The sequence below is a fragment of the Phycodurus eques genome, chromosome 3 (assembly GCF_024500275.1).
Source record: "Phycodurus eques isolate BA_2022a chromosome 3, UOR_Pequ_1.1, whole genome shotgun sequence".
Taxonomy (NCBI): Eukaryota; Metazoa; Chordata; class Actinopteri; order Syngnathiformes; family Syngnathidae; genus Phycodurus; species Phycodurus eques.
This window is the reverse complement of record NC_084527.1, coordinates 6,741,136-6,768,278: the sequence shown is the minus strand read 5'-3', so window position 1 is coordinate 6,768,278 and position 27,143 is coordinate 6,741,136. Positions and strand designations below refer to the sequence as shown.

The following is a 27,143-nucleotide window of genomic DNA, read 5'->3' as shown; positions in this document are numbered from 1 at the left end:
CTCATGGAAAATGGGATTAAGACAAAAGTGTTGCATTTATATTTTTCGTAATCTATATTTTTTAATATTTGTATACACGCATAATTCCCTGAGCGTGTCAGTCAAAAGTGAACAAATAAGATTGTGCATGTATTTTCTGGATTGAGATCTAAACAATAAACATTATGTGCACACGCAGACGTTTGGACTTCTGGACCTTGCACGTCGACTGATGGCAGCCCATAATAATAATATTTATCCTAATATTTATAAGCCACGATGACTAGCATCAGCTCCACCACACCCATGGAATTCCATCTTTCTTTGCTGTTCTCAGAGGCAAACTTTCCATCTAACTTCTCTCTCCACACATGCACATAAGCACGAACAGTAAATGTTCTGCCACGTTTTTTGTTGTTGTTGTTATTTATTTAGGTTTTATTTTATTTTATTTTTGTTGATGTAATTTTGCATCTTAGAGCCTGTGGATTAAACGTTATGTAAAACTAAACCGGCACGCATCGAGCATGTGTTCTACTGTATCCCTTGATGTGCTCTACTCATTGCGATGACGCCTCCCTACCTGGATGCTGCAGGAGATCTCAGAGTCGTCCAGCAGGCGGATGGTGCACGGGATCTGGTGGTGGTTCTCCAGGGAGCGGATGCTGGGGCTGCGGAAGCGGAGCATTTTCATCCTCGTGTGAGGCTCCGACGGCAAGCTCCACGCGGCATGTCAGCGCATCTGAGGCCGGGATGGATGGATGGACGGATGCAGGAGGAGGAGGAGGAGGAGGAGGAGGAGGAGGAGGATGGACAGATGGAGCATGTCCGCTGCCCACAGCTGCGGCACAGACAGCATGGAGTCAGTCTCTTTCTCTCTCTCTCGCTGTAGATCCAATTTAAAGGGCCCCTGCCCACAATATGATGTCATTAGGAATGTGTGATGTCACACTGACGTGTTCAATGGAAATGGCCAAATACCTCGGGCAATTATCTGTTCCACCAGCCACTTTATTAGGTACAGAGGAATGAACTGTAATAAGAAACTGTATGGGGAAAATAATTGTCTTTAAAAAGATAAGAATGTTCAGTTTTGGCATTAGTCTAACAGTGTGTTCATTGTTGTGGTTGTAGTACTGGACTGAAGAAAAACCCATGTATTTATTATGAGGGGCGAGTTGTAAAGTTGTAAGAAATAAGACGTATTTAATGACAAAGTCAGAATGTTACAAGAATAACTTATTATTTTTAGGAGAAAAAAAATCTAATGTTAAGAGAATAGTGCTACGTTTTCACATGGAAAAATGTATTCTATTCTTCTAAAACATTTTTTTATTTTTTATAAAATTCAACAGTCTTTTAAAAAGCCATAGTTTGAGGAGAACATTTTTTTAAATGAAAAAATATGTCGATAAATTATTCTTGGGTCGGGGGGATAAAGTTACGGGAGTTATGGCATATGTTTATGAAAACAAATTACATTTAAAAGTATTTAGTCTCTTATTTATATTTTGTAGCAATTTAAAGTATTATTACAAATTAATGATTATACCAGAATACTGCCATATCTTTAGAAGAAAACTGTAATCCTATTTATGAGAATATTATCATATTTTATGAGAATTGTTTTGAATTAAATTATTATTTGTCGAGAAATAGTTTGACAAGAATAGTTTCATATATGAGGAAACAATTAATTTTATTAGAATAATAAAATGCATCATTATTTTTGTAATATTTTTAATCGGCAAATTATTCTTTTATCAGAATAAAAAAGTAATATTCTAAGAATAATGATCATATTTTTCAATAAAACTTATTTTAATTAACGTATTATTGGAGAGGAATCGTCCTGTTTTATATCATACTTTTAAAACCAAAAAGTCCTAAGATTATAAGAACATTTTGTTTTATGAAAATAAATTGTTAATCGCCATTGTTGGAGTGGGGAGTGCTAATTTATTTGAAATGTGTTTATTAGACAAATTATTATGGAATTATCCTGTTTTATTTGGTGGGGATCAGAATTATTAAATATAATATTTTTTTCTCAAATCAAAAATATGAATGCACAACAAATATGTGCAAAGCTTACGTGATATGATATAAATGCAATGTTTACATTTGACTTCGTGAGAAAGTGTGGACACTGGCCCTTTAATTGCAAAACGTGCTGACGTAGTGGTGACGTTCAAGCCACGTCATCTTCGCTAATGGCCCTTGGTGTTCGCTCTGTGGACTTGCCGAGACGAATTGACTTGTTTGTTTGGCGTGGAACCGCTGATAGTGTACCAGTTACTGGTACATTCGCCACTCAGTGTAAATGTGCCAGTAAAGGGTTGCCTGTCTGTCACTTCGTAGTCCGCCTTTCGTCCGAAGTCAGCTCGCTGGGCTCGCCTCCTGAACAACGAGATAAGAAAATGTCTGTCGTGAGGTCTTTACACGGAAGTTACACTCACAGGACACAACATTAGGTACACCTGCGCCATCATGACAAGAGCTGTATCACAAATGGTTCCGCTCTTATACATTGATTTCGTGATATGGAAATATGCGTCTGGAGTGTTAAAACGTGTGCTGGTGTCTGCAGCAGGATGATCTACATCATCATGGGAGTGTCAGGTTGTGGGAAGTATGTATTTGACAAAGTACTCACACTCTATACTGTAGTACAAGTACAGATATTTGTGTGAACATTTGTATTTATTTTTTTTACATATATTTAGGTGAAAGTAGGAGACATGATTCAACTTTACTTAAGTCAGATGATTTATAAAGTTAAAGTCCATAGAATTACCAGCGACCAACGAAATTGTCATGTAAGTGTAAAAATAAGATAAACTGGGTGTAAAATGTCAAAACATTACACGTATGTAGTGTGTATCTTCTCACATTGTTCTTGTCAAAAAGCCAAAGAAAATGCAAACCCAGTTAATGTGACGCTTGCTTAAACTGTTGTCTCGCACTACAGGCTGACGACGATTTGAACTACCAACATTTTGTGTGCATTGAGAGGTGCAAACAATAGTTTAGCAATATAATGGAGAGGAGTTAAGACGATAACGTTTTCGTTTGAGTTTTCTCTTTTTTATATATATATATATATATATATATATATATATATATATATAAATATTAACTGCTGTGCCGTGTGTTTCTCATATAGGAGCTCTTTGGGGGCCTTCCTGTCAGAAAAGGTGATTGTACCCATGAGCCTAATCTCAGGGGATGTTTGACCACGTCATCATCTGAATTTTGTGTGCTGTGTGTTTACGTATCAGCTGGGGTGGCCGCTGCACGAAGGCGACAGCTTCCACCCTGAGGAGAACGTGGCCAAGATGGCTCGTGGAGAAGCGCTCACCGACCGGGTCAGTTGGCGCCCTGTCGGTGCAATGCTCAGAGTTTGGAAATTGAAAAATAAAATCCACAAATAAATAATAATAATCATATTCAATAGGGGTGGGATAAAATATCACTTATTTGTAGGTTTTTTTGTTTCAATCTGTTGATTTTCGCACAATCGCTATATATCATGATACGATCGGTATCATTGGAAAAATATCATCATGAATTGCACCTTGATTCCCAACCCAGATTGTAGGTAGGAAAATCGTGATATGACATATATATGGTTGACATATATATGTTATATATGGTCTTGTAAAAATATGGATGGATGGATTCATATAGATGGATAGTATGGATGAGACAAAATAGCAATTATCGCACAATTGCTGGATTACGCTCGATACGATTGGTATTGTTGGAAAAATATGGCACTATCGTGTGTTTCTCTTTGATATATCCTCACGTAATGCTCTGCACATTTGCGGTCCACTATTAGCAAATCCTCATATTAACTTTTTTGTGGGGGATCTATCCATTATTATTATTATTAATAATAACAACGTCCCAACTTAATTGGAATTGGGGTTGTAAATTACCTGAGAGAAAAAAAGGCTTAAGTTTGCAATTTAGGGACTGTTTAAATGTTTTTTTTTTTCTTGCAAACATCCGATATTAATAAGTCATAATGTTTTCACTTATCTCTTCAGGATAGATTTCCTTGGCTTCTGAGACTACATGACGTCATTGAAAGGTTTGACTAAAGGTGTACGCGCACACAATGATGAAGGGCCGGGGGCTTAGTAATCAAAAGCATGAAATTGTCATGAAATGATCAAAACTATTGTGCCAGTTTTCTGGGGGGGGGGGGGGGGGGTGAACCAGAGTGGGACAAGCGAGAGAAGAGAGTTAGAGAGAGAGACTTAAAAAAATGAAAGTATCTGAAAGTGTGCCACCATATCATCTGCAACATCAAAGACTTGGTCTGGTCATCTTTTCTCCTTCTCCAATTCCTCTCATCCCTCGCTTTCCCCCTCGCTCCCTCACACCTTCTGAATGGTAAACTTTAGGCCTGAATTACAAAAAGTTTGCGCGTGCAAAATTGCCATGAAGTTCATTTTGCACGTTCTGGGAAGAGTACAGTATATGCCCATCGATGAATTTAGCACACAGTATGATTTATCACAACTTATCATTGATTTAGCAATACAATTTTGGAGTTTGTGAATCATGGGCTGACTTGGAAGCAGTCACAAGAAGGAGTCATGCCACGTCACCAATGACAAAACTCCTTTCAACTTTGCTTTTGGTCTGGGTCATTTCAGTGCACAATGACAATTGGAAGTGGTCTAACCCCAGAGCGGTTTTTCAAGTGTACTGCCCATAATCGTAATGTTATGCAGAATGGGCCCATACTGTACATCAATTCCCACACACCTGTGGTGATTAAAATTAAATATGGCTTTTTATGAAGTTGCTGGCTTGCCCTAATTCCATCACGTCAAACTTCATTTCGCGTTTGCGTGCTTTCCCAAGTTTCCCACAGTGAAATCCATCAGCTACCTAAACCGCAAAACCTTTTACGAGAGTCTCCACCACTTGCCAACAGTGCACAATGTGTTAGAGCGAGTGAAGACACAATCAGGAATGTTGGGCCTCATACCTCAGATCTCAGGCTCTTTATAAGGCTGGTTATCTGCAATTACAAATCATATTTGTTCATTGTTTGATCATATGATGCCACCAGTGTTACACTATGAAGAGTACTGTGCAAAAGTCATATAGGACACCACCAGCTTCGCATAGTAAGTCGAGCAAAGTTGTACAATTTGGGATTTGATGAAAATGTTCTCGAAAAATGTGCTTTAAAGTCACACAAAACGTCACGTGAGAGATTTCACAACACCTCATTTCAGCGAGTATCAAATGGATTGAATGTACATTTGCGTGCTTTGTCTTTTTGTAAGGCTTACTTGAAACGACGAATTACAGTCATGCAATTTGATCGTAAATTATTAACGTGTGTCCTCCATCACAGAGAAAGACGTTCCAGCTCTGATGCGCTGGTGGCCTGCTCCGCCCTCAAACGCCTCTACAGACTCATCCTCCTCCACGGCTCTAAAGCTCTCCCGTCCTCCACCGCCTCCCCCCCACTTCCTCACTCCCTTCCCGGTGTCTTCTTTCTCTTCCTGCACGGAGACTGCGAGGTCATCCGCCAGAGGATGGTGGCCCGCAAGGGACATTTCATGACGGCAGACCTTCTGGATTCCCAGTTTGAAGTCCTGGAGGTCCCTGTGGAGGATCAGGAGGAGAATGTTGTACGTCTGGATGTGAGCAGGAGCATCCCTGACGTCGCCGCGGAGGTGGAGAAGCACCTCAGCAGCCAAACAGCCTCACAGTTTGTCAAGTAGCTCACACACACACACATATTATGTGATGTTTGAAATTATTATTATTTTTTTAAAAACACAAATAAACTGAAATCAAACAAACTGCACTAGTTATTTGTATTGAAAATGAAACTGAGTGTCTGATAAACTGGAGCGTGTTTGCTCTCTAGTGTTAGCTGTGGGACATTACAAGATAGAATAAAGTTGCTCCAGTACAGCTGTTCATTAATTGGCGTAACATTAATTATGTGCTGAACGTGCAATAAGCAGCACCTTGTATGGGGAAATGTACATTGACATATAATTGTACAATACAATATTACACCAAAATGCATCTATTGTACATGTGAGAATGTTATCGCAGACATTCTCAACTTCTTACACCAAGTTCCACCTAAAAAAATACTTGGCTCTTCAAGTATCACCATCATGACTAACATTTAAATACAGTAGCATAGTAGACATAAGTGCTCATCTGAAAATGGATTTTTCTTTCCCAAAAATGTGCTTTTAATAATGTTGTAAGCCATTGTAACATCGATTAAATTGTATTGCACCTAAAAGTTAAATGAAAAAAAATATTTTTTAAACATAAAATGCAAATGTATTGAACTTAAGTTAAACACAAGTGAACAGTGATTATTTCGCGCACCACTAGTTTTACGAGTACTACATTGAGAATCGCTGTGTTTTTATTGCATTCTGAAATCCCCTCATTATGTCATACATCACCTAACTACTTGAGCGAAGTTTAAGACAGATAAAGCCAGTTGTGGTACTACACCCAGAGAGGCACAATAATTATAGTGCGACATGTGAATCTGTTTTATATACTTGAACAAATGCTTCCATAAAAAGTACCTTGTGATCCATTTGGCTGCTGCTCTGTCCACATGGAAACCGCTTCCTGATTGGTTGTTGTGCATAGAATCTGATGTGAGGGAGGAATATGTCACTTATTGTCCCCCTACAGTGAGTGTCAATGTGGCAAATAATAGCACCACTGCCCAAAGGAACTGTACATTTTCTTATTTGCAGGGAACAAATCTTATAAAGTATTCTAAATGTAATTTAATACATAATATTTAGAAAAAGTATAAGATGGGTTTGGCGCCAGCACACCTGGGACCCTAGTGAGGATAAGTGGTTCGGAAAATGGATGGATAAAAATGGAAAGAGATTATTATTATTAGTAGTAGTAGTAGTAGTAGTAACAAAATCAATATTTACATATCTGGTATCAAATACAAAATGTATTAACAAATTAATGTGTAATAAAAAAAATCAATAAAAATAAAGTAAAATTGAATATTTTGTAGAACAAATTTTTATGAAATTAATACATAAAGGTAAAAAAAATCAAATAAAATTACCAAAGTGCAATTTTGATTATGTTTAAGAGCATTGTTTTTCTACGTCAAAAACCAAAACCAATTGTATTATTAGTGAAGATAAGCGGTACAGAAAATGGATGGATGGATGTCTTTTACAGAAAACTAAAAAGAATCTATCAGTTTTCCCCTTCAGAAAATGCCAAACAGCGAATTGTTTGCTTTTTGGCACTGCTACGTTTCCGTACCAAACCCAGCTAGCAGCGACCAAGGAAGAGCTAACAGTTCTGTTCTCTTTTCTTCGAACAGGTGAAATTAAGACTTGGATAACTGCGACTAACATTGCCACTCTTCCACACAAGTCACCGTGGGTATTGGTAAAAACAGCGTAAGTCCATTTTATGCCTCGTAGGCTGTCGTGTGTCGTTATTTGTGTACTTGTAGCAAAAGAAAGAAAGAAAGGGGGAAAAAACACGCACACCGGCTTTCGCTTTTGTACAAGCGAAGATGCTAAACGCAGCTAGCCGCCAAACAAACGTCTCATTTTTACACTTAAGTCTGTATCTAGTCTTAAACGTTACATAAAACATCGTAGCAATTGGAATGTTTTCCTCACCAGAGTGTTCCTACTCTCTTAATCAGTATCAGGCTTCCTCAATGGCATCGTCAGCAACCATCATGGTCCCCACCACCGCCTCGCGCTTCGCCCTGCTTCAGATCGACTCGGACTCCGACTCGGACGCCTCCGAGGCCGGGAAGACGGCCAACAAAGCCGGGTCCGGGAAACAGCGTCCGGAAAAGTCCGCAGGGGGCAAAGCGTCTCAGGGCAACGACAAGAAGAAAGACAAGAGGAAGAAGAAGAAGGAACAACAGCAAAGTGAAGCCAACGAGGTGAGAAAGGGAGGACACAAACTCAGACCTTTCCCAGTTATTTAAAAACATCAATGCGAAGGATCAACAACCATGACACACTTTGCACCTGCTGTTTTTGACTGATGTGTGAATGAGCCCACTGCTTACTTCGCCCCCCTCGACTGCGTGTGTTACAGCTACAGCAAAGGGAAGAACTACTTTTTGAACCTCAAAGTACAAAAACAAACAAACGAATAAATAAATGCCGATTATATTCTTACTTTATCATGAAACAGGAAATGATGTTAAGTATGGAAGGACAATGAAGTAAATGACATGAATTAGATCCTTCTTCACCATCTCAGTCATGTGCACAGAACAGAACTCAGTACAGTTCTGTTTAACTTTGGGCATGGCACGATAGTGTCGGAGACAAAGTGTAGTCCGGCAGTGGCTTGAAAGCGACTCCGGATTGTCACCTGGCCTAGCTGCCAAGTTATGGGTGGAGAAATGTGATGTCACGGTCATCCGTTTTCTCGAGGGCCTATCCTCATTAGGGTCGCAGGTGAGGTGGAGCCTGTGCCAGCTGACTTTTGCGCCAGACAATCGCAGAGCACAGAGACAAACAATAATTCATCCTCGCATTCTCACCTACGGCGAAGTTACAGTCTTCAATGTTCCTAGCACGCGTGTTTTTGGAATGTGGGAGGAAGCCGACGGTCATGCCAACTCCACACTGGAAGCCTGTAGCTGATATTCGAACCTCATACTTTAGAACTGTAAAGTGCACATCAAATTCAGAACGACTCTCTTACGACGAAAGGCACTAAAGACAAGTAACGGACCAGCGGCTCTTACCATGGGTTCGACGTAGCTCCGGGGGTTCGGTTCATGCCACTCGTATGATAAGCCTTATCATACTCATACTGTTGGTTACAAAGTATCTTTGTGAGCCATCTTTTTTCGAGAATGCTAGACACAAAAAATGGACAAAAGGAAGACTTTGTTGCATAAATGATACGAGAGTGGCACTTGCCCAGGTGAAGCCGAGCATTCCTGGCCGACTGCTCGATGCGGCCGAGCCCGACTTGGAATGTACCGTCGCCCCAAAAAAATGTCATTTGGCGACTCACGCCATGTCATTAAGTGTGATTATTTAACTCCAATAAAAGTTTCCAGTAACTTTTATTTACATAGCAGCAACCTCCGGTTGGAACACTGGACAAGGCAAATGAAACTTCCTACTTCAGGGAATTTACCGCCAACTGTCCAGTGACGCCTAATATATCTTGAGAAAATGTACATATTCTGCTCTTTCACAATGTGTTGTTAAAAATACATGTCAATGAAATGCAGGGGAAATTGCGTAACATGTTGAAGTAATTTGAAATGACTTTCAGGCGTTAATGGCCCTCCGAGAGATAGAACTATGTTGTAATGAAACTGCGTTTGACACCCCTGCTGGGCTGTTTTATTATCAAGCAGGCTTGTTGACTTGTCAATTGTGTTTGACCTTGAAGTAAATCCATGTGATAGCAATAAATGCTAGTTTTTCTTTCTGAAATCCTGATTTATACATATTGAGGTCTTAAATCTGTTCCATATGGAAAAAGTGCCTTTAGATGACTTGTTGGGATTTGGCAATGAACGTGAAACCTTCCAGTCCGTTAACCCAAGTAATTCCTCTTCAGACTTGACGTAGCACGCGTGTTGTCTCTGATTTCAGCTTCGCAATCTGGCCTTCAAGAAGATCCCGCAGAAGTCCCAGGGCCAGCCGGCGTGCATGACGCTTTCGAGAATAGCCAGCGGGCTCCTCAGCGCCGCGCCGGTGGCGCACGGTGCTTCTCCGGCATCACAGCAGGGCTGGCAGCAGTGGAAGCAGAGGGACGAGCAGGTGAGAGGGGATCGGGCCGAGCTCACCTCATACGTGTGTGGCACGTCTACAACTTGTCCTCCTCTTCGTCACCACAGATGACATCTGAGCTGTACGAGGCGGACTTAGAGAAAGCCTTGATTCTCAGCAAACTGGAGTATGAAAAAAACAAACAGGTACTTCCAACAAGCACACTTACTGCATTTTCATGATAGTGTTGTCCCATAGGAAATAATGGAAATTTACACATAATCTTTTTTTTTCTAGTCATACTAGCCTTAAACAAGTTACATGTGCAACACTCCGTCCTAATTTACATGTATAAATATACAAGTGCAATATATCGCATTGTGCACAAGAGTATAAAATTGTTAACAAGAGCACTAATTTGAATTGGTCCGTACCATCTCACCTTCTTCGGCAGGGCGGCAACAGCAACCACGCGTCCTCGCCGAAGACTCGCAAAGACGGCGGCGGCGGCAAGGAGAAGGAGAAGAAGAAGAAGAACCCGCAGGCCAAAGAGAAAAAGACAGTCTCTCTTCACGACTTCCAAGCTGAAGGCAACGCAGGTCAGACAAACTCTCAGATCACACCAGCCCAATTTTTTTAAATATGCATCATTCATGTACTTTTTCTCTGTTTAGAACATGTGAGCCGGCGACAGGAGAAAGAGGTGAGCGTCACGCGCAGAGGTGGCCAATTCATGGCATGTGGGCCACTGAGGGCCCGTTCAGTTATTTAATCCAGCCCACTGAGCATTTGCATTATCAAGACTTCTGTATTATATGATGCATTCATTTAGCTGTTTTTTTCCCCTAAAATTGGTCAATTCAATAATTATAATTAATTAATCGATAATTGGTTATTTGTTATAATAGAAGAATTTAAAAAACTGTAAACGAAACAATATTATAGATGCATTCAGCTTTTGTACTTTATTAAATTGGTGAATTGATTCATTGCAATTTATAAATGTAAACAATGTTAGTAAAATAAAATAAAAATACATATGTTTAATAAAATAAGAAATAGTAAAATAAACTTTCATACCGAGCACATTTGAATGTTTTTGCTCTATTAAATATTTGGTTATTGTAAATAATACAATTTAAAAAAGTAGTCTTTGAGATTTTGTATTAAATTTTTTATTAAAAAACATACTATGTATGTATATACACTGTACAGTACATTTGAAATTTTTAATATATTAAAGGGACTATTTATTGTAAATAATAAATTAAATAATAAAATAAACCATTTGACATACATAGCACATTTAAATTTATCTTAAATAATTGGCTATTTATGGTACATAATAAAATAAAAATGGTAAAATAAAAACCATTCTGTAGAGTTCATTTAACATTTTATATTTTTCATAATTGGATTACCTAATGTACAAATTAATGATTTTTTAAATCATAATTGATTGCCTAATTAAAGTTAATAGACTGTATTATTAAACTAATTGATTAAATTTTTAATTCACATTTTAACCAACACCTCCACGTATTTATTTTACCTCATCTACACATGAAATGGCCAATCCGTTCGGTTTAAAAATTGAATGTAGCTCTTTAGCACAGGTTTGCCCACCTCCGATCTAGCGCATCATCATATTCAATATTCAGATGCAAAGGGAGTGTTTATGACGCAGCGTGTCACTCCCCACACCAGGAAGTGTCCAATTCTGCTGTGGGACCGGGTCAGGAGGAGCGGTTCTTCAACAAGCTGGAGGACGACGTCAACCGAATTATCCAGCGGGAGAAGAGACGCGAGCAGTACAGCAGCAAACAAGACGGCAACACTTCGGCAGAACGCAAACCAGTAAGTGTGCGCGGGGGGGTTGGGTGATTTGGACCACAAAGTGTGCTTCAAATGTAGGGAGTAAAAGTGAAATGTCAGAAAAAAAAGAAATGCTCAGTCAGGTACAGATAACTTAAAAAAAAAATCTCCTTAAGTGTTTGCACTTCATTACTCCGACCGCTGCACCGTTCTATCCGACCAGTCAAAGCCCAGCCTCTGCTTATCATCCCTCGTCTTCCTTTTGCTGCAGGACCCTCGTGCCGAGCAGCTGAAGTACGAGCTGGAGAAGAAGGACCGGCAGATCCTCGAGCTGAAGAAGACCATCGGACAGTGGGAGGTCGGACCCTGAATGCGTCGTGCAGTGTGTGGGCAACACTGCAGGCACACTGACCACTCAGCTCATGTGTTGCAGGTCAAACACAAAGAGGTGAAAGCCAGAAACGGGCAGCTTCTTAAGATGCTCCAGCAAGGAGAGAGTGAGCCCATCCGTCTGTTTTCTCTAATGCTTATCCTCATTAGGGTCACGAGCTCGCTTGACCCTATCCCTGCTTTGGGGCGAGAGGGAGGGTACACCCTGGACCGGTTGCATTCACAATCATGGAAAATTCATTCTTCAATGAAGGAGGATTCTTTTTTTGGGGGGAATGTGGGAAGGGGTTGGAGTCAAGGTTTGAACACAGAACCTGGACTGCAAGGCAAACGTGCTATCCACTTGTCCACCACCGTGCTGCACCAAAGAAACAAGAAGTTTGTAAAACGGGACCACGTAATTTTCTGTGGCCCACTAAAGCAAATAGTGTCTACTTCTTATTTCTTGCTAAATGAGCTTAGTTGTATTTTTCATTTTCACAGAAAATCTGAACCAAAACTGCATTTCGTTTTTCATTTTTAACAGATAACACGGGATTCCCCCCCCTCCCCCACCCCCCACCACCAAATCCCTTTTTAACAGATTACATTACAATATTAACTATACTTACATATTTACATACCACAATTTTTCATAACTTCTGAGTTTGTTGTTAACAATATGCAGTATAATCACAAATGAAACCCAATAAATATGATAACCCCTGTTAAAATAATGATACAGTAATAGTATTTGAATAGGTTTTAACGAGTATTGTCTTTTTTTGTGTGTGTAGTGAAAGACAAAGCAGAGATCTTGCTGCAAGTGGAGGAGCTGCTGCATATCAAAGAGGAGCTCTCGTCGCAGGTTGGCTTGCACTTTTCTTTTTGAATGTAAATGGGTCATGTTATTATGTGCAACATAACTGGATTTATATTCTGATGAATTGTTCCAAATGACTCCCAATAATGTCGTCTGTGACTCTTTTGTTTGGTTTGCCAAGAGAAATGTTTTTTGCCTGCGCCAGCTAATGTGGGATTTTGACATTATGCCATGAAAAAGAGGACGCAAGGTCCCATTCGTCACTGCTTGTGGCGTTAATTAATCGGTTTTTATTCTTGTTTAAAGGTGACCTTACTACACGCCGCTCTGGAACAAGAACGATCTAAAGTCAAAGGTCTACAGTCTGAGCAGCCCAAACATCAGGTGACTCTTAAGCACGCTAGTTTCTCCAAATGATATCAGCAGACATGAAATGGTCAAACAGTCATAAAAGAATAATTACCTCCACGGTCACACTTGAACATTAGTAACTGTCACACAAGTGTAAAAAGACCTGAACCTGTATATAAAAGTAAGATTAAAAAAAAAAAAACTACTTTCCCTTTCACGACAGCGATGCATTTCAGGAAGTGACACTTTTTAACACTCCTGTTGTACAAATTTAAAAACAAGAAGTTAACAGCTGTATATTAAAGACAACAAGCTACAAGTTGTGTACTCACGAGATGGTGAATCTGTTTGTGCCTGGGAGGCAAGTCTCTTCCCAAAACGTAGCTTCCGTCCTTATTATTGTCGATACATTATTTAATGCAGTGGAATTCCCCCCAAAATGGTACAATTTAACCCAAAAGGTCGAAGAAATCTTGAACTTCAAAGCGTCGTCATCATGCGTGATGGCGCTTTCCACTATCAGTCAAACGTTTGGATACAGTAGCAACTAAAGTATGTCCAAACTTTTGACTGGTAGTGTGAATCATCAGACTTCAGCTCAGTGAGTAGCTAAAGGATTAGCTCCACAAGTATGAAGTCATAGCAGAAGGCTACCAGTGATGGCAAATGTATTAAGAAATAGATTCCCTCTCTTCCGTCTTCATTGTATTATGTTTTATTGTTTTACTTTAAAATGTTACGTCGCATGTACATTCAATGAAGTTGAATAATGTATAAGAACCATACAGCAGGACGTGCAACAGACTAAAACCCCAAAAGGCAATTGATAACTTATCAAGCAGATGCTAACGTAGCATAGCATGTACTACTAAAAGCATCAATGGCTACATCTCCATTACATGTTAGGTGTTTTAAAGGATAAGCACGTTTACCTTATTCCAGTCTTGTTTTATTTTTCAACAACAAAATGGTTGCCTTCAACTCGTTTGTGCCTTTGTGGTTGCCAGGGTAACAAGAGAGGGAAGAAAAGTTCCGAGGCGGATCTCTGATGACTTCACTCGAAGTCACAACAACAACATGCTAGCAAATAAACATGTTCTTGCTTTGTTTTTGTTTTTTTATGTTGGACTGCCAGCATGTAGTAATTGCACGCCTCTCTTCACTTGCGCACACAAAAACGGTTGTTACTGCTGCCCCCAACAGGCACAAGTGCATAGAGACACGAGTGCCTGATATTTGTTCAAAATGCCAAAATGTTTGACAGACTTGGGACGTGTGAACTGTTTCTAGTTTGGCCACTGTTAAGTAAATAAAATGCTTTTTCAGTGGGGAAAAAAAAAGGTTGCTTTTATTATTTTAAATATTTTTTTCTATAATTAGTTAAATTTGTTAAAATTTATATTTTTACTGACTTAACAATTGCAATATTTGACTTTTAAACAATTGTTAATACAGGAAACAAACACTTTGGTAAACAGCCAAACAATACTTATATTCATATAGTGGCCGGAAGTCATTTATTTATTCAAAAGCAGAAGAATTACACAGCAATCAAACTAATTGTACAAAGTCTATACTCCTAAGAGTAAACATCACAAAAATTGCAAACACTCATACGATTAAATCAAACAATACAAGGGAAGTTTCTTACATCATCATGTACAAATGCACCATTGTGGAAGAATATTCATATTGTTGGATGAGCAAGATTTTCAATTTCAAGTAGTTAGCTATGAGTGTTCCAAACTCAATTATATTTTGTTAATTTACATTTTTGAATAAAAAAATTACTTCTTTGTAATATTAGCAAAATGAAACAGGCCATAAATGGGAATATTTTTTAAGTACTAAAAAATGTCAAGTTACAAAAGAAGTTATAATAAGAAAAAAGTTAGTGTAACAAGTTTTTTCACCACTTTTTTATGTGAATTACAATTTTCTAACTGAAATTACATAAAATTACACTTTTTTTCCCCTCATAAATCTCACATCTAAAATGATGCAAAACCTTTGTTGTAATATTACATCTAAAATGAAAATGTTTTTAATGCACTATTTCATGTGACCCTAACATTCATTCATAGTATTTCACAGTAACTCTGACATAGACAATTTCATGTTTTGTTGGTTAGCTAACCGAATACAATCGTAAAAATATTAGTCAAGGCCCACTGACCTCACATGGCCGCAAAGTCGGGCGTTTCGCTGCCGGTGGACGCCTCCAGCGAGTCGTCCGACAGCATCTCGATGCCGGTGTCCACTACGGTGTCCCGCGCTGGCCCTGCGAGCTCCTTCAGCCTCCTGCGACGCAGACCGAGCGTGGCCCGCGTCCCGTGGGGGGGAGGCGGCCGACGCTCGCTGTAACCGTGGCAACGGGCTATGGCGCCTATCTGTCGCTCGGCGGGCATCTGGGCGTTCTCGGCCGACGACGAAGACGAGGAAGGGCTCTGCTGGCGCGAGCATCTTTTGGCGTCTTTGGACGCGTTTAGTTCCAGGGGAGTCTGCTGGGCGCACTGGGTCTCTCTGAGCTGCTTCCTCAGCTTGCGGCTGTAGTGCTTGTAGAAGAACAACTCCTTCTCCAGGTTCTGCAAACGATCCTTGATCACCTGCTGGGCTTGTTCTGATGAGTTGTCATCTAAAAAGGGAGGCGATACGAACAAAGTGTTACAGCTTAGTAAGAATTTAACAGTTACAAATAAACATTTTAAAGTAGAAAGTACACCACCACTCAGCCTTTTTAACAGATTATTCAATGTTGTTAAACAGCACTGGTAGTGTTGTGCAGTGTTTCCCAATTCTTTATAGCACCCCTTTTACCTAGGAAAATTGCCTAAAAATATTAGCCATCCATCCGTTTTCTGTCCCACTTCGTCTCAATCCTACTTACAATTGTACTCATTGTGAAATCTGGACATGTCTGGTTAAACACAAAGTTGATATAGTCGCAGGAAGCCATGTCTTCTGTAACTATGGTTTGCGAGTGGTGGATGCACAGGTTTATTGTACCTTCTGCCATTTAATGGAACAGCATTTATCTGTTCTGCCAGTCACTATATGGCAGTGGCATAGACAGAGGAACACATATACAATACTGTTTGGTAATAATTTGGTCATTTCACCACAAATAACCAACAATAGCAGAACCAAACTTAATAAAGGTTTAGTTAATGTAATCAAGATTTTACGATGGCCACAAGACGCTCGAAGCGATTGTTTATTCAATCGCGTGCGTTTGTGTTGCGTTTTGACCTTTGAGTTTGCTGATGAGGAAGCGGATGTTCCTGTGGTGTTCCTGCTGCTGCTGGGTGAGCCTGTGGTCGGCGTCCAAGGCCAAGTTGTGCACGGCAGCCTCCAACTCCCCGCGCGCTGCCTCCTGCTCCGCGCAGTAAATCTCCAGCTCCTCGCAATACAAACGCAAACAAGCTTGCGTCTGGCGAAGGTCTACCACCTGGTGCCCAAAAACATAAAACACAAAAGATAATCATGATCACTTCTGATTGACATTGTTGGTAGAAAGGTGTCCATTTAACCATATGTTGATTATTGGCGGTGTACAACTACACTGCAACACACTGAGGGCTGTTTTTAGTATTTTTTCCCTATAAAGTAGCTAAAAACGTTGTACCAAAAGCCTAATAAAAACAAACAAAACAAAAAACAAGGGGACTAAACGCCTGAGTACAAATAAAAATGAAAAAATAAATAAATAAATTGAAGAAACAAATGTAAAAAATACATGTAAGTATGTAAGTATAATGTAATAATTAAAATAAACATTTGAAAGAATTAAACTAAAATACTGTTAATTAAAATTAATCCTCAATGTATTCATCTATTAACATTTTGTATGAGTGTGCAAAATGTTTTGCAATGAAAAAACATTTAGAAAATTTATACAAATTTATAAGATGATACAAGTGAAAAATGTTAATTAAAAAATGTACAAGAAATAAAATGTATTAAAAACAAAATCTATATTATATATGAAAAATCATTTGAAGGAATAAGCTAAACTAAAAATGTGAAAACATTTGTGCAAAATCTAAATGTAATACAATGTAAGAACTATAAACATTACATTTTAGAGAAAAAGATCAAATATAAAACATTTTATATTCATGACTTTATTTGCTTTCAAATAAAACTGCTAAACAAATGTAAATACAATAAAAATTACATATAAATTCAACATCTTCAGAGGACTTCATTGTGTTTCCTTTTTTTTTTTCTATAAACAGTATGTTACATTTTTAAAAATGTTTATTCTTTAATATTTCAATTTGCTCTCATGAGCTTGTGTGGGTGAACGCGAAGAAGCATCCGGATGTAATGAATCGCGCGCTCTTACTCTGCTGAAGTATTTGACGAGCAGCTCCAACCCTTGGGCTTGTGAGAGCGCCCTGAGCTTGGCGGTGACATCAGAGAGGCGTGCGCTGTTGCGTGGCGCCGAGCTCCGCGCTTTGTCCTGCTTGTCCTGGATGGATCGCTCCTTGAAGTCCAACTCCGCTTCCAGGACCTGCACGGCTTCTTCCAACTGCTCCTCCTTGACAACGATAAGAGCCAGGAATAAGTGTCTTTTGCGTGTTGGTATACATTTTGCCACTCTCGCCGTGGTCAACACTGACCTCCACAGCGAGCACCGTGCTGTCCTTGAGCTGTGCATCCAGGCAGTCTCTCCTCTTTCTCAGCATCTCGCTCTCCTTCTCCAGCTCCGACACGGACGCCTGCTTCGTGCTACTCGCCATCTTCTCCTCCAACGTTTCCAAGCGGATCGATACGTGTAGCAGGTCCTGACTCAGAACCTATGGAATAATATTACACAATATTACCGCTAAATAACAATGTATGCCAAGTCAAAGTGGAGTTTATAACAAAATCAATTACATTAAAAAAAAGTAATAAAGTGGAGATAAAGCACTAATAAGGATTTTTGGGTTTGGCCCCACCCCCCAAAAGGGAAATTTTAAAAATATATATATTATTTGTTTTAAGTCAGACAGCGATGATGTCATCCAGCACAACTATACAAGTTGAACCACAAAACTCAACCACAAAAGTGTTAGAAAAGCTTTACATTGTCCATTTTTGTAAGAGTTTGGTGCGAAAGAAATGGAGCCAACCCACCTGACTGGAACGCAGCCTCTCAGTCTCCAGCGAGTTCCTGCGCTGCAAGCAGGCGTCCCTGCGGCGGCGCACCTCCTCGCTCTTGCTCAACTCCTCGTCCAGCTCCTGCTGCGTGGCTCTCCTGTGCAGCTCCAGCTCCTCGGCCTCCTCCAGCCAACAAGCTTCATTAACCTGCGGCCACCACAGGGGAGTTAGCAAAAAAAAAAAAAAAAGAGGTGACGTACACAAAATGGCAGTAATGCAATTATGTTACCATTTCCTTTGGCCCCATCTTGTTTCTGCTTTTGAGAACACTGTCCACCTGCACAACAAAAACACACCATCTTCTATTAATATCATTATTAACACTATTTATTTTTATACAGTCCTATAAACGAGTCGAGATACGATATGTATAGTGAAAGAAAAATCATTTGTCTCATACGGCTATGAGTCAAAAATAAAATATAATGAACTAAAACTATGGGGAAAAAACCTCCACAAAAGTAATTTTATTATACATATTTTTGTACATAATAAATAAAATATAACGATTGTGTCTTTAAGTAGTGGCAGTCGCCCACCCGCCTCACAGTTCTGAGGACCGGGGTTCACATCCCGGGCCTCGCCTGTGTGGAGTTTGCATGTTCTCCCTGTGCCTGTGTGGGTTTTCTCCGGATACTCCAGTTTCCTCCCACGTCCCAAAAACATGCAGGGTAGGTTGACTGAAGATTCTAAATTGCCCTTAGGTGTGAATGTGAGTGTGAATGGTTGTTTGTTTATATGTGATTGGCTGGCGTCCAGTTCAGGGTGTACCCCGCCTCTCGCCCGATGATAGCTGGGATAGGCTCCAGCACGCCCGCGACCCTAGTGAGGATAAGCGGAACGAATTAATGTCTATAAGTATACGTGTTGCTGTGCTACAGAATAATATGGAGATTATTTTTTCTTTTGAGCATACCGAGATATATGATCGCATACAAACAAGTTTGGAGTCATGAAGCATCACTATGCAAAGGTTTTGTTGTTTTAATGACCTTTTTTTTTCTCCACTATTTTTCCAAACACTTTTCTTCCATGTTGTATTCTCGTTAAGAGACAATCATATATGCCACCAGTTACTCGCTACAAAAAAAAAAACCCCTAAAAATAACTATTGATGGCTTATGGCGGTGGTGTGTTTGTGTCCCGGGCGCTCGTAAAATCCATACGAACCCTGTCAGTCTCCGACTCGCCGGAGTTGTCGCTGCTCTCCGGGCTGGGCCGCCTGAGGCTCTGCTGCAGCTGAGCCCTCAGCAGGTCCATGTGCTGCAGGCTTTGACGCAGCGCTAAGCGGGCCCGCCGGCTCTGCTCTGACAACCACATCAGCGCGCCGTCCTCTCGCTGGTCGCCCGCGTCGCGTCGGACCGCCGCCAGGATCTCCTTTTCTGTAGGGGTAGAATAGGTCAGTGATTCCCAAAACACTGTGCCGCGACACATTGTGTCGTGGGAGCTAATTAGGTTGCGGAAAATTTCACTTAGTTGGTCTGAGGATCATAATTGATTGACCTCAAATAATATATGTTCAACTATCTATGCCAATGATGTATAGTGACAGGCAGCAAATTGAACGCTCTTTCCCACTAGATGGCAGAACGTAAAATTCACCTGTGTATTAACCTGCTGCCACTCAAACAACAGAATTATTGTTATCATCAAAATTTCGCCCCTCCTTGACAAACAAAAATGTTAGGCTCTCAATCGAGATGAAGCGCTTCAACGTACTTCCTTGACACCTATTCGGAGGTGGGAGTAAGTCTCAAGTCTTAACCTTCAAGTTTCAAGCAATCCCCAAGTCACTGTGGCAAAAATCAATCAAGCCCCATCGAGTCCCCGCTAAATTTCAACATGGGTTGAGCAAGTCGTAAGTCAAGTCATACAAGCTCGCTCAGTCACAACAAATATTGGAGTGAGAATAAAATGTCTGACTCAGGTCAAGTCACTTTTCAATAACTTCTTTTCAGTGATCAGTTGAGGATAGTTTCCACACCAAAAAAAAATGTGAATATGAAGGTGTGAATATCAAATAGGCGAAGGCTCACTGTCTTCATACTTTTTGTGACATGTTTGTCTGGTGCCTTGGCTCAATAAAGGTTGGGAAACACTGGAATAAGTACTACTATCAAATCACAAGCTAGAAAACCAAGTACCGGCCGCTATATTGAGTACACACCGTTTTTTTCTATCTCTTTGACGAGCTCCTCTTTCAAGCACATGTTGGCGGACAGCATCTGGATTCTCCTCTGAGTCAGACTGGCCCTCTGCCTTGCGTCCTTCACGCGACTGTGCTCAGCAGCTTGTCGCTTGACCCCTGAGAGAATAAGTATATTAGGAATAGAATTCCATAGGTATAAAAGAAGACAATGAATTTAAAAAAGTGATGTTGTACAAGTGGCCTGCTGAGGTCTTTGCTTGGATGGGTGGTCCTCTCCAAAGGTCTTCTCTTTCAGGACAGATTTCTTCTGCCTGCTGCTCCAGCTGAAGGACGAGGAAGGATTCAACATCGCAATACTGGAACATGAAAAAAAAACTGCTTGCAAAAGTACAGAATTTAAGAGGTAGTGGTAGCATTTAAGAGTTTTGACAGAAGGGGGATAAGAATGGCTGTGGGCTGCCTGGAAATGAAATTTATGGGGAGATCTAAACTTATGACATTTCGACTACCAATGGCGTATGACATTGTTTGAAAAATAAGCTGAGGAAGTTTTTGCCATGGTATGTCTGTTGAGGTCAAAATCATATTTTTTACAAACAGTTTAGTTATTCACTGTTGAATGCCAGGCTACTTTGGATAGGTGAATGGCCACCATGTCGCAACAGGAACAAAAAGCAGCTTTAAACCAAAACGGCCAACGAGGCGTTTTCCTACCCGAGTCCACTGAGAAAGTTGTTCTTCTCTTGACCTTGCACCTCCGCCATTTGCTTCAGCAAAGGACAGAAGTCCTTGACCTCCTCCTGGCTCTGCAAGCGCTGGTTGCTCATCTTAAAAGTTGCCATCAGCCTCTCCAGCGACTCGGCAGGCAGACCGGGACGAATCTACACACATACACACAATTATCATGACATTGGCTACCTTCGTTTGAGGCTTCTGTGACCATTGTATTCCTTCAATGTCCATTGTTCCCTCTTGGAAAACTGGTGTTTCTAAACGTCCTGTGACATGTGCCGATGCTAATGCTAACACTGAAGTCACGCCACCTACCTTACTGATCAGCATGTGTCCACAGCTGGGTCGGATCAAACTGGCAGTGTGTGGTCTGTGCTGAGCCCGACAGGAGGTCCCTGGCGTTTTACCTCGCACGGCCATGAGGTCGCAGCGAAGGCGGTCGATAAGGATCTGCTGGTCCACCAGTCGCTCCGTCTTGACAAGATTCAGCGATGCAAAACGTTAGCGATAGCCGTGGATGATATAAATTGCGAGCAGTCTCACCTGTTGCTTCTCTTCACAAAAAGTCTCCTGGAGGACATTTTGCTTCTGTAAGAGTTCCTGCACTTCTTTTTCCGCTTGTTTCAGTTTGGCATCTTTTTGCGCCAAGAGTTGGGTCTGTGTCTCCAGAGACTCCTGAAAGACAAGTCTCAAAGTATTTGATGGTTTTGAGTGACTAATAGTTGTTTGGTTGCTATGGTTTGATATATGGCTGGTTGGTTGGTGTTAAATGTTATGATGAGTTATGGTTGTATGTTATTTTGGATGTTACATAGGATTTTATGGTTGGTTGGATGGTGAATATTAGAGGTTATGATTGATTTGATGGTTGTTATGGTTGCATGTTAGAATTGGTTGGTCAGATGCTTTGGGTTGGGTGTTATGGGTGAATGCGAAGTTTAGCTATATTGATTTTGATGATGATGATATTCAGCTATTATTTTTGGTTAGTTGGATATTATGATTGGTGAGAAGTAATAGCTTATTGATGATATGGTATGTTTTGATTCTTTGGATGGCTTTTGGGTTGTCTTTTTTGTCATCCTGATATTATGGTTGGTTAGTTGTTTGGATGGTTGCATATTAGGGTGGGTTGGGTATTCTGGTTCTCAATTGGGGTTGATGCTATGGTTTAAGGATATGATTGTTTTTGGTTGGTTATGAAGGTTGATGTGATGGTTGGAGGTTGTCAGGTGGGTATTATTCTGCGGTGTTTTGGTTCAATGGTTGCCAAGGTTACCGCTGTTGTTACATGTTATGATGTTATTGTTTGGGTGGTTTGATAGTAGGATGAATGTTATGTTGTATGTTATGTCTGCTCAGATATTATTTTTGGGTATTTTGGGTTGGGTGGCATGGTTATGTTATTGTTGGTTGGTTGGATGGTTGATTGGTTGGATGATTTCTACAGCTGTTGTTACATGTTATGATTGTATTGTTTGGTTGGTTTGATAGTACAATGTTATGCTGTATATATGTCTGGTTAGTCAGATATTACTTTTGGGTGTTGTGATTGGATATTTTTGGTTGGTTGGTATAGTTAGATGTTATTGTTAGTTGGTTGTACGGTTTATTGGTTGGATGATTTTTATGGTTGGGTGCTTTGGTTAGTTGCCTGGATGTTATGGATATATATTGCAGTATGTTGGATGTTACTTGGTTGGATATTATGGTTATATATTGTGGTTGGTTGGTTGGATGTTATGATTAGTTGGTTGGAAGGTTGCCATGGGTCGATGACGTCTATGGTTGGGTGCTTTGGTTAGTTGGGTGGATGTTATGGTTATATATTGTGGTTGTTTGTTTGGTTGGTTGGATGTGTTCTATGGTTGGTTGCTTGAGTGCTTTGGTTACTTGCTTGGATATGATGGTTAAATATGATGGTTGCTTAGTTGGTTGAATGTTACGATTAGTTGGTTGGAAGGTTGCGATGGTTGGATGACTTCTATGGTTGGGTGCTTTGGTTAGTTGGGTGGATGTTATGGATATATATTGCAGTATGTTCGATGTTGTGGGTTGGTTGGATGGTATGGTAGTTTGGTTGGTTGTATGGCTGCTATGATTGGTTGCTTGGATGGTGTCTTAAGGTTGGTTACTTGGATGCTGCACTGGAGTCAAGTGGGGCAGTGACCCACCAGATCCGCCGCTGGAGATGTGGTTTAAAAAAATAAAATTAAATTAAATTAAAAAAATAAAAATAAAAAACTGTGTTGTAATTGGCCCCCACTATGTTATGAGCATTACTGCCACCGACAGCACTGAAGTGGAACAGCTTACAGTTTCATCTTCCTCACCTGACACTTCTTGAGGTCCTGTCTGAGCTGCACAATAGTGACCAAATGAGGCGAGTCTCCCTCGTCTGGCCAGCTGACAACTTCGCTGCGACTTGATTGGGTGATGGCCTTCGCCCTCTTCTGCCACTCGTGCACTCTGCGTATCAAAGCTTCGTTTTGCACGTCCGGTCCGCAGACCTCTGCAAGGAGATCCGCAGCCTGATGCACCAGTGACGCGTAGGGAGACACTTCCCTGTGGATCACTTCCTGTTCCAGCGTGGAATCACTTTCTGAAGGCTTTAGAGGCTGGACATCATATTTAGGCGGGTCATCTGAAGTCAGCATGGCGGTAAAGGTCTCCTCGGAGTCTGTGTCGGGTGTTGCCACCTCGGCACGGTGGCGAATGCGGCGGGACTTGGAAGCAAACTTGAGCACGCTCAGGCTCTCTGCAAAGCTGTGGTGAGAAGGGCTCACGCACGCCACCATGAGGGTGCAGGCGTTGCCACCCAGCGAGTCCCGGAGGAGCCGGGTGATCTTGGCGTGGCGGTACGGAATGTAGGCGCTGCGTTGGCGCCCGGGATGGGCCAAGGCCCTGATGACGTTGCCCAGCGCCAGCAGGCCCGTGTTGATGTGCACCGACTCCTCGAAGCGGACGCCCGTGTTGCCCGTCTTTCCTGCGCGTTCTGATCCGGCCAGGTCCACCACGCAGAACTTGGAGAGATGCTCTGGCTTGTCGGGGCAGGCTGGCGCGCTCTGGCGGAGCCACAGCGTGAGGACGGTGTGCGAGCGGCTGGAGTGCTCGTTCATCCGGGTGGCACCCGTTTGGCGTAACGCGTTGCCGACCTCCAGGACGTTGAGGAGCTCCTCACAGGAGGAGACCGCCACCTCCTTGGCACCCACGACCACTGCACACACCAAATCACCTTTGTGTCACTTTAAATGATCTGAGGCTCTTTAGACACTTCGGTTTTGGTTAGCTACAGATTGGTTCGGAGGTTAAACCTTTAATGTCCACATTCATATATTTTGGGAGAAACGTAGAATATTTAAAAATGAGTCATATTTTCAGGAAACATGTAATCTTACAAGATTTTTTTTTTGGGGGGGGGGGGGGGAAGTCAATGTAGGGAAAATATAAAAATATTTCAAGTACTATATTTTTGATAAAAAAAATTGTGTATATTTTTGAAAAAAAAAAAGCATATTTTCAGGAAAGTCTGATTTTTGAAAAACTATTTTCTTTTTTTTTTTAACAAGAAAGTACTAAATATTTCAAGTACTATATTAAAAAAAAGTTTCCAAAAAGTTTCTGGAAAAAAGTCAGATTTTTGAAAAAAAAAAAATGTTTTTGCAAAAAGGTACAATGAGTTAACAAAAAGTATTTTTGAGACAAGTTATATCATTTCAAGAAAAAGTTTAATATTTTTGAGAAACAGTTGTACATCTTACAGAAAATAGTTAAAAATTGTTGTAAAAGTTGTAAATTTTCATGAAAAAAGTTGAATATTTTCAAGAAAAGCAGACTAATTTCGAGATAAATCGTATATATGGGAGAAAGAGAAAAAGTCAGATTATGGCAAAAAGAAGTTGTATATTTTGGACAAAAAGTACAATGCCATACATTGTCGATAAAAAGGAGACTGCTGTATATTCTAGAAAGTCAGATATAATTGAGGAAAAAAGCGTTCATATTTGAGAACAAAGATGAGTAATTGAGAAGATGTTAATGCTGAAAAGTACGTCACTCTTTAATCATAATTTTCAGAAAAAAAGGTCATACCTGCATTTTCGAAGAACAAAGTTGGATATTTTCGAGAAAGTTGAATATTTTTTAGTCATATTTTTGTGACTAAAGAAAAACTTAACGTACACTGTAACTGTATTTGCGAGCTCATCAAGAAAAACGATTTTTTTTTTGTAAGTGGCAGGTTTTCATCTGACCTGTGTTCCCCTTAAAGTCGTCTCTGATCTGAAGGTCTCTGTGGGAGGTGTCGAGCTCCAGCAGGTCCCGCAGCTCCTCCTTGTACAGCTCCAAATAGGACACCCCGACGGTGACCTCCGCGCCGTCGCAGCGCCTCCTCTTATCTAGCAGCGAGAACACATCCTTGGCCAAGCACGAGATGATGCCTCCTTCTGCATCTGGAACATGGTGGCAGAGGTTTGCGCTGCACAAAGTCCTACTACAAAATCGCATTGTATTTACTTAATCAAATTAATGTATTTACAGATTTATTTATTTTTTGCAGATGTCTGGTAAATATAAAATTCATTCCGTTTTATTTTGTTTAAACATAAACATTTTTATTTATTGTTTAATGAAGTCACTTCCAGGCGCTGAGTGTCAGCAGTAGCTCCGATTTAACTTTTTTTTTTTTTTTTTTTTTAGAAATGACTATTGAATCTTAATTCATTTTTTTTTTTTGCTAAAAAAAATGTCTGCCAGTCTAAGGCCTCCATTTTGTATTTAATTAATACGATTTATAATTTTGTGTTCCCCCAATAAAATAATTCATACTAATTACAAAGGCAACCAAAATTATGTATTTTGTGTATTATTTTTTGTATTCACCAAAAAAATAGAAACAGCAGTATCCCTTTAGCAAACCGTATGGAAAAAAAAAAAGAAAAGCTCTTCTTGACTTTTAACTTGAAAATAATAACGTATTCAAAACAAATCTCTCCAGATCGATGATTCTGTTTCTCACCCATCTTGTTCCCACCGAGCGTGTAGGTCTTCCCGGAGCCGGTCTGCCCGTAGCAGAAGACGGTGGCGTTGGTTCCGTCCAACAGGCATCTGGTCAGCGGCCGCACGCACGACTCGTACACTTCGCCCTGGCTGGTGCTCGGCCCGAAGGCGTGGTCGAAGGAGAAGAGCTGGTCGGAGCCGAGGATGACCTGCGGGGCGCCGGGGACCACCCGCAGACACTCCCGGTGGGCGTGCAGGAGCTCCCTGGGCAGGAGGGGACGCAACCGAACCGCCACGCGGATGCGAACCTCGCTCATGATGACGTCAACGGTCTGGACTCCCCCTCCCCCTTTTCAAAACCACCCTTGTGCTAATCTATTTTGTAATGATTCAACATATTTGCACCGAAGCAACACCGCAGATAAAGACGCTTTCTAGTTTTAAAAGGTGAAAGTGAGCGAGACAAGACAATAAAGGCAAATAACGGCGACTGCAAAAGCAACACGCGTCATCAACAAGTTCTTCAATTCAGTCGAATCCTCCAATTGCTTCGCTTTGATCAACTCGTCCGCATCTGCGGGACCTCGAATTCATTCAACTTACTCGCTTTTAAATCTCTTCAGGAGAGTTGACCGCTAAACTTGTTGCTCGTTAGTTGTTGTTGACATTTGAGCGTCTGCTGAGGCTGCCCGGTTGGCATGGAGACCGCAGCTGGAGTCGAGGAACGTTCTACAAGCAACTTGACGAAACGATTTGAAGGCATTAGAAATTGAACAGCGCCCTCGTGTGGAACTTCCAAGAGTCGCATCCACCCTTGAACGGCGGCCGAACGTTGTATTCTGAGCTCGTTGGCTTCTTTTCTCAAGCCTAAAAGTACAGCATTCTATGGCACAATAAACAATGTTATATTTATATTTTATGAGGGTTTTAGTTTTTTTATGGTTGCTTTTGTTTTGCTTGTTGCAGCATGTTTTTTTTCCCTTATCATCAAAATCCAAGGTACGGCTGTTACTGATAT

The 27,143-nt window shown here is 40.8% G+C and overlaps 4 protein-coding genes across 8 annotated transcripts in view; 2 read left to right on the top strand and 2 right to left on the bottom strand.

Moving 5' to 3' along the window:
* The window catches only part of frmd3 (FERM domain containing 3), a 52,173-nt gene extending 51,194 nt beyond the window's left edge, over positions 1–979 (bottom strand). Inside the window, exons 1-2 of the mRNA XM_061671849.1 lie at positions 961–979; positions 563–889 (exon numbers count right to left, since the gene is read on the bottom strand). Coding sequence (XP_061527833.1) covers positions 563–673 — 111 coding nt within the window. The 5' untranslated portion in view covers positions 674–889; positions 961–979. The remainder of the gene's footprint in view (positions 1–562; positions 890–960) is intronic.
* Positions 980–2,169: 1,190 nt separating this feature from the next.
* LOC133399874 (probable gluconokinase) lies at positions 2,170–7,151 on the top strand. 3 transcript variants are annotated; one of them, XM_061671848.1, is made up of 6 exons: positions 2,170–2,453; positions 2,573–2,611; positions 3,146–3,176; positions 3,261–3,347; positions 4,035–4,078; positions 5,363–7,151. In XM_061671848.1, the coding sequence occupies exons 2-6, from the start codon at positions 2,574–2,576 to the stop codon at positions 5,733–5,735; spliced, it is 573 nt and encodes a 190-aa protein (XP_061527832.1). In that variant the 5' UTR covers positions 2,170–2,453; position 2,573; the 3' UTR covers positions 5,736–7,151. The 3 variants fall into 3 exon arrangements, with proteins under 3 accessions (XP_061527832.1, XP_061527831.1, XP_061527829.1); XM_061671847.1 differs by having other exon boundaries at positions 2,570–2,611; positions 5,363–6,218; XM_061671845.1 differs by having other exon boundaries at positions 2,170–2,611.
* Positions 7,152–7,288: 137 nt separating this feature from the next.
* gkap1 (G kinase anchoring protein 1) lies at positions 7,289–14,206 on the top strand. Its single transcript, XM_061671844.1, has 12 exons — positions 7,289–7,433; positions 7,688–7,936; positions 9,624–9,791; positions 9,869–9,946; positions 10,195–10,339; positions 10,415–10,443; positions 11,448–11,597; positions 11,827–11,913; positions 11,989–12,052; positions 12,722–12,792; positions 13,054–13,131; positions 14,106–14,206. The coding sequence occupies exons 2-12, from the start codon at positions 7,703–7,705 to the stop codon at positions 14,145–14,147; spliced, it is 1,146 nt and encodes a 381-aa protein (XP_061527828.1). The 5' UTR covers positions 7,289–7,433; positions 7,688–7,702; the 3' UTR covers positions 14,148–14,206.
* A 403-nt stretch (positions 14,207–14,609) lies between these two features.
* LOC133400553 (kinesin-like protein KIF27) lies at positions 14,610–27,071 on the bottom strand. Of its 3 annotated transcripts, none has more exons than XM_061673351.1 (15): positions 26,145–27,071; positions 25,381–25,578; positions 23,461–24,344; positions 21,671–21,802; positions 21,443–21,601; positions 21,110–21,276; positions 20,630–20,751; positions 20,414–20,551; positions 19,417–19,628; positions 18,476–18,523; positions 18,223–18,393; positions 17,724–17,900; positions 17,447–17,641; positions 16,348–16,546; positions 14,610–15,733 (listed from the first exon to the last, which is right to left on the bottom strand). In XM_061673351.1, exons 1-15 carry the CDS (start codon positions 26,440–26,442, stop codon positions 15,276–15,278), a joined length of 3,558 nt encoding a protein of 1,185 aa, XP_061529335.1. In that variant the 5' UTR covers positions 26,443–27,071; the 3' UTR covers positions 14,610–15,275. The 3 variants fall into 3 exon arrangements, with proteins under 3 accessions (XP_061529335.1, XP_061529337.1, XP_061529336.1); XM_061673353.1 differs by having other exon boundaries at positions 20,630–20,718; XM_061673352.1 differs by having other exon boundaries at positions 25,381–25,572.
* Positions 27,072–27,143: the final 72 nt, after the last annotated feature.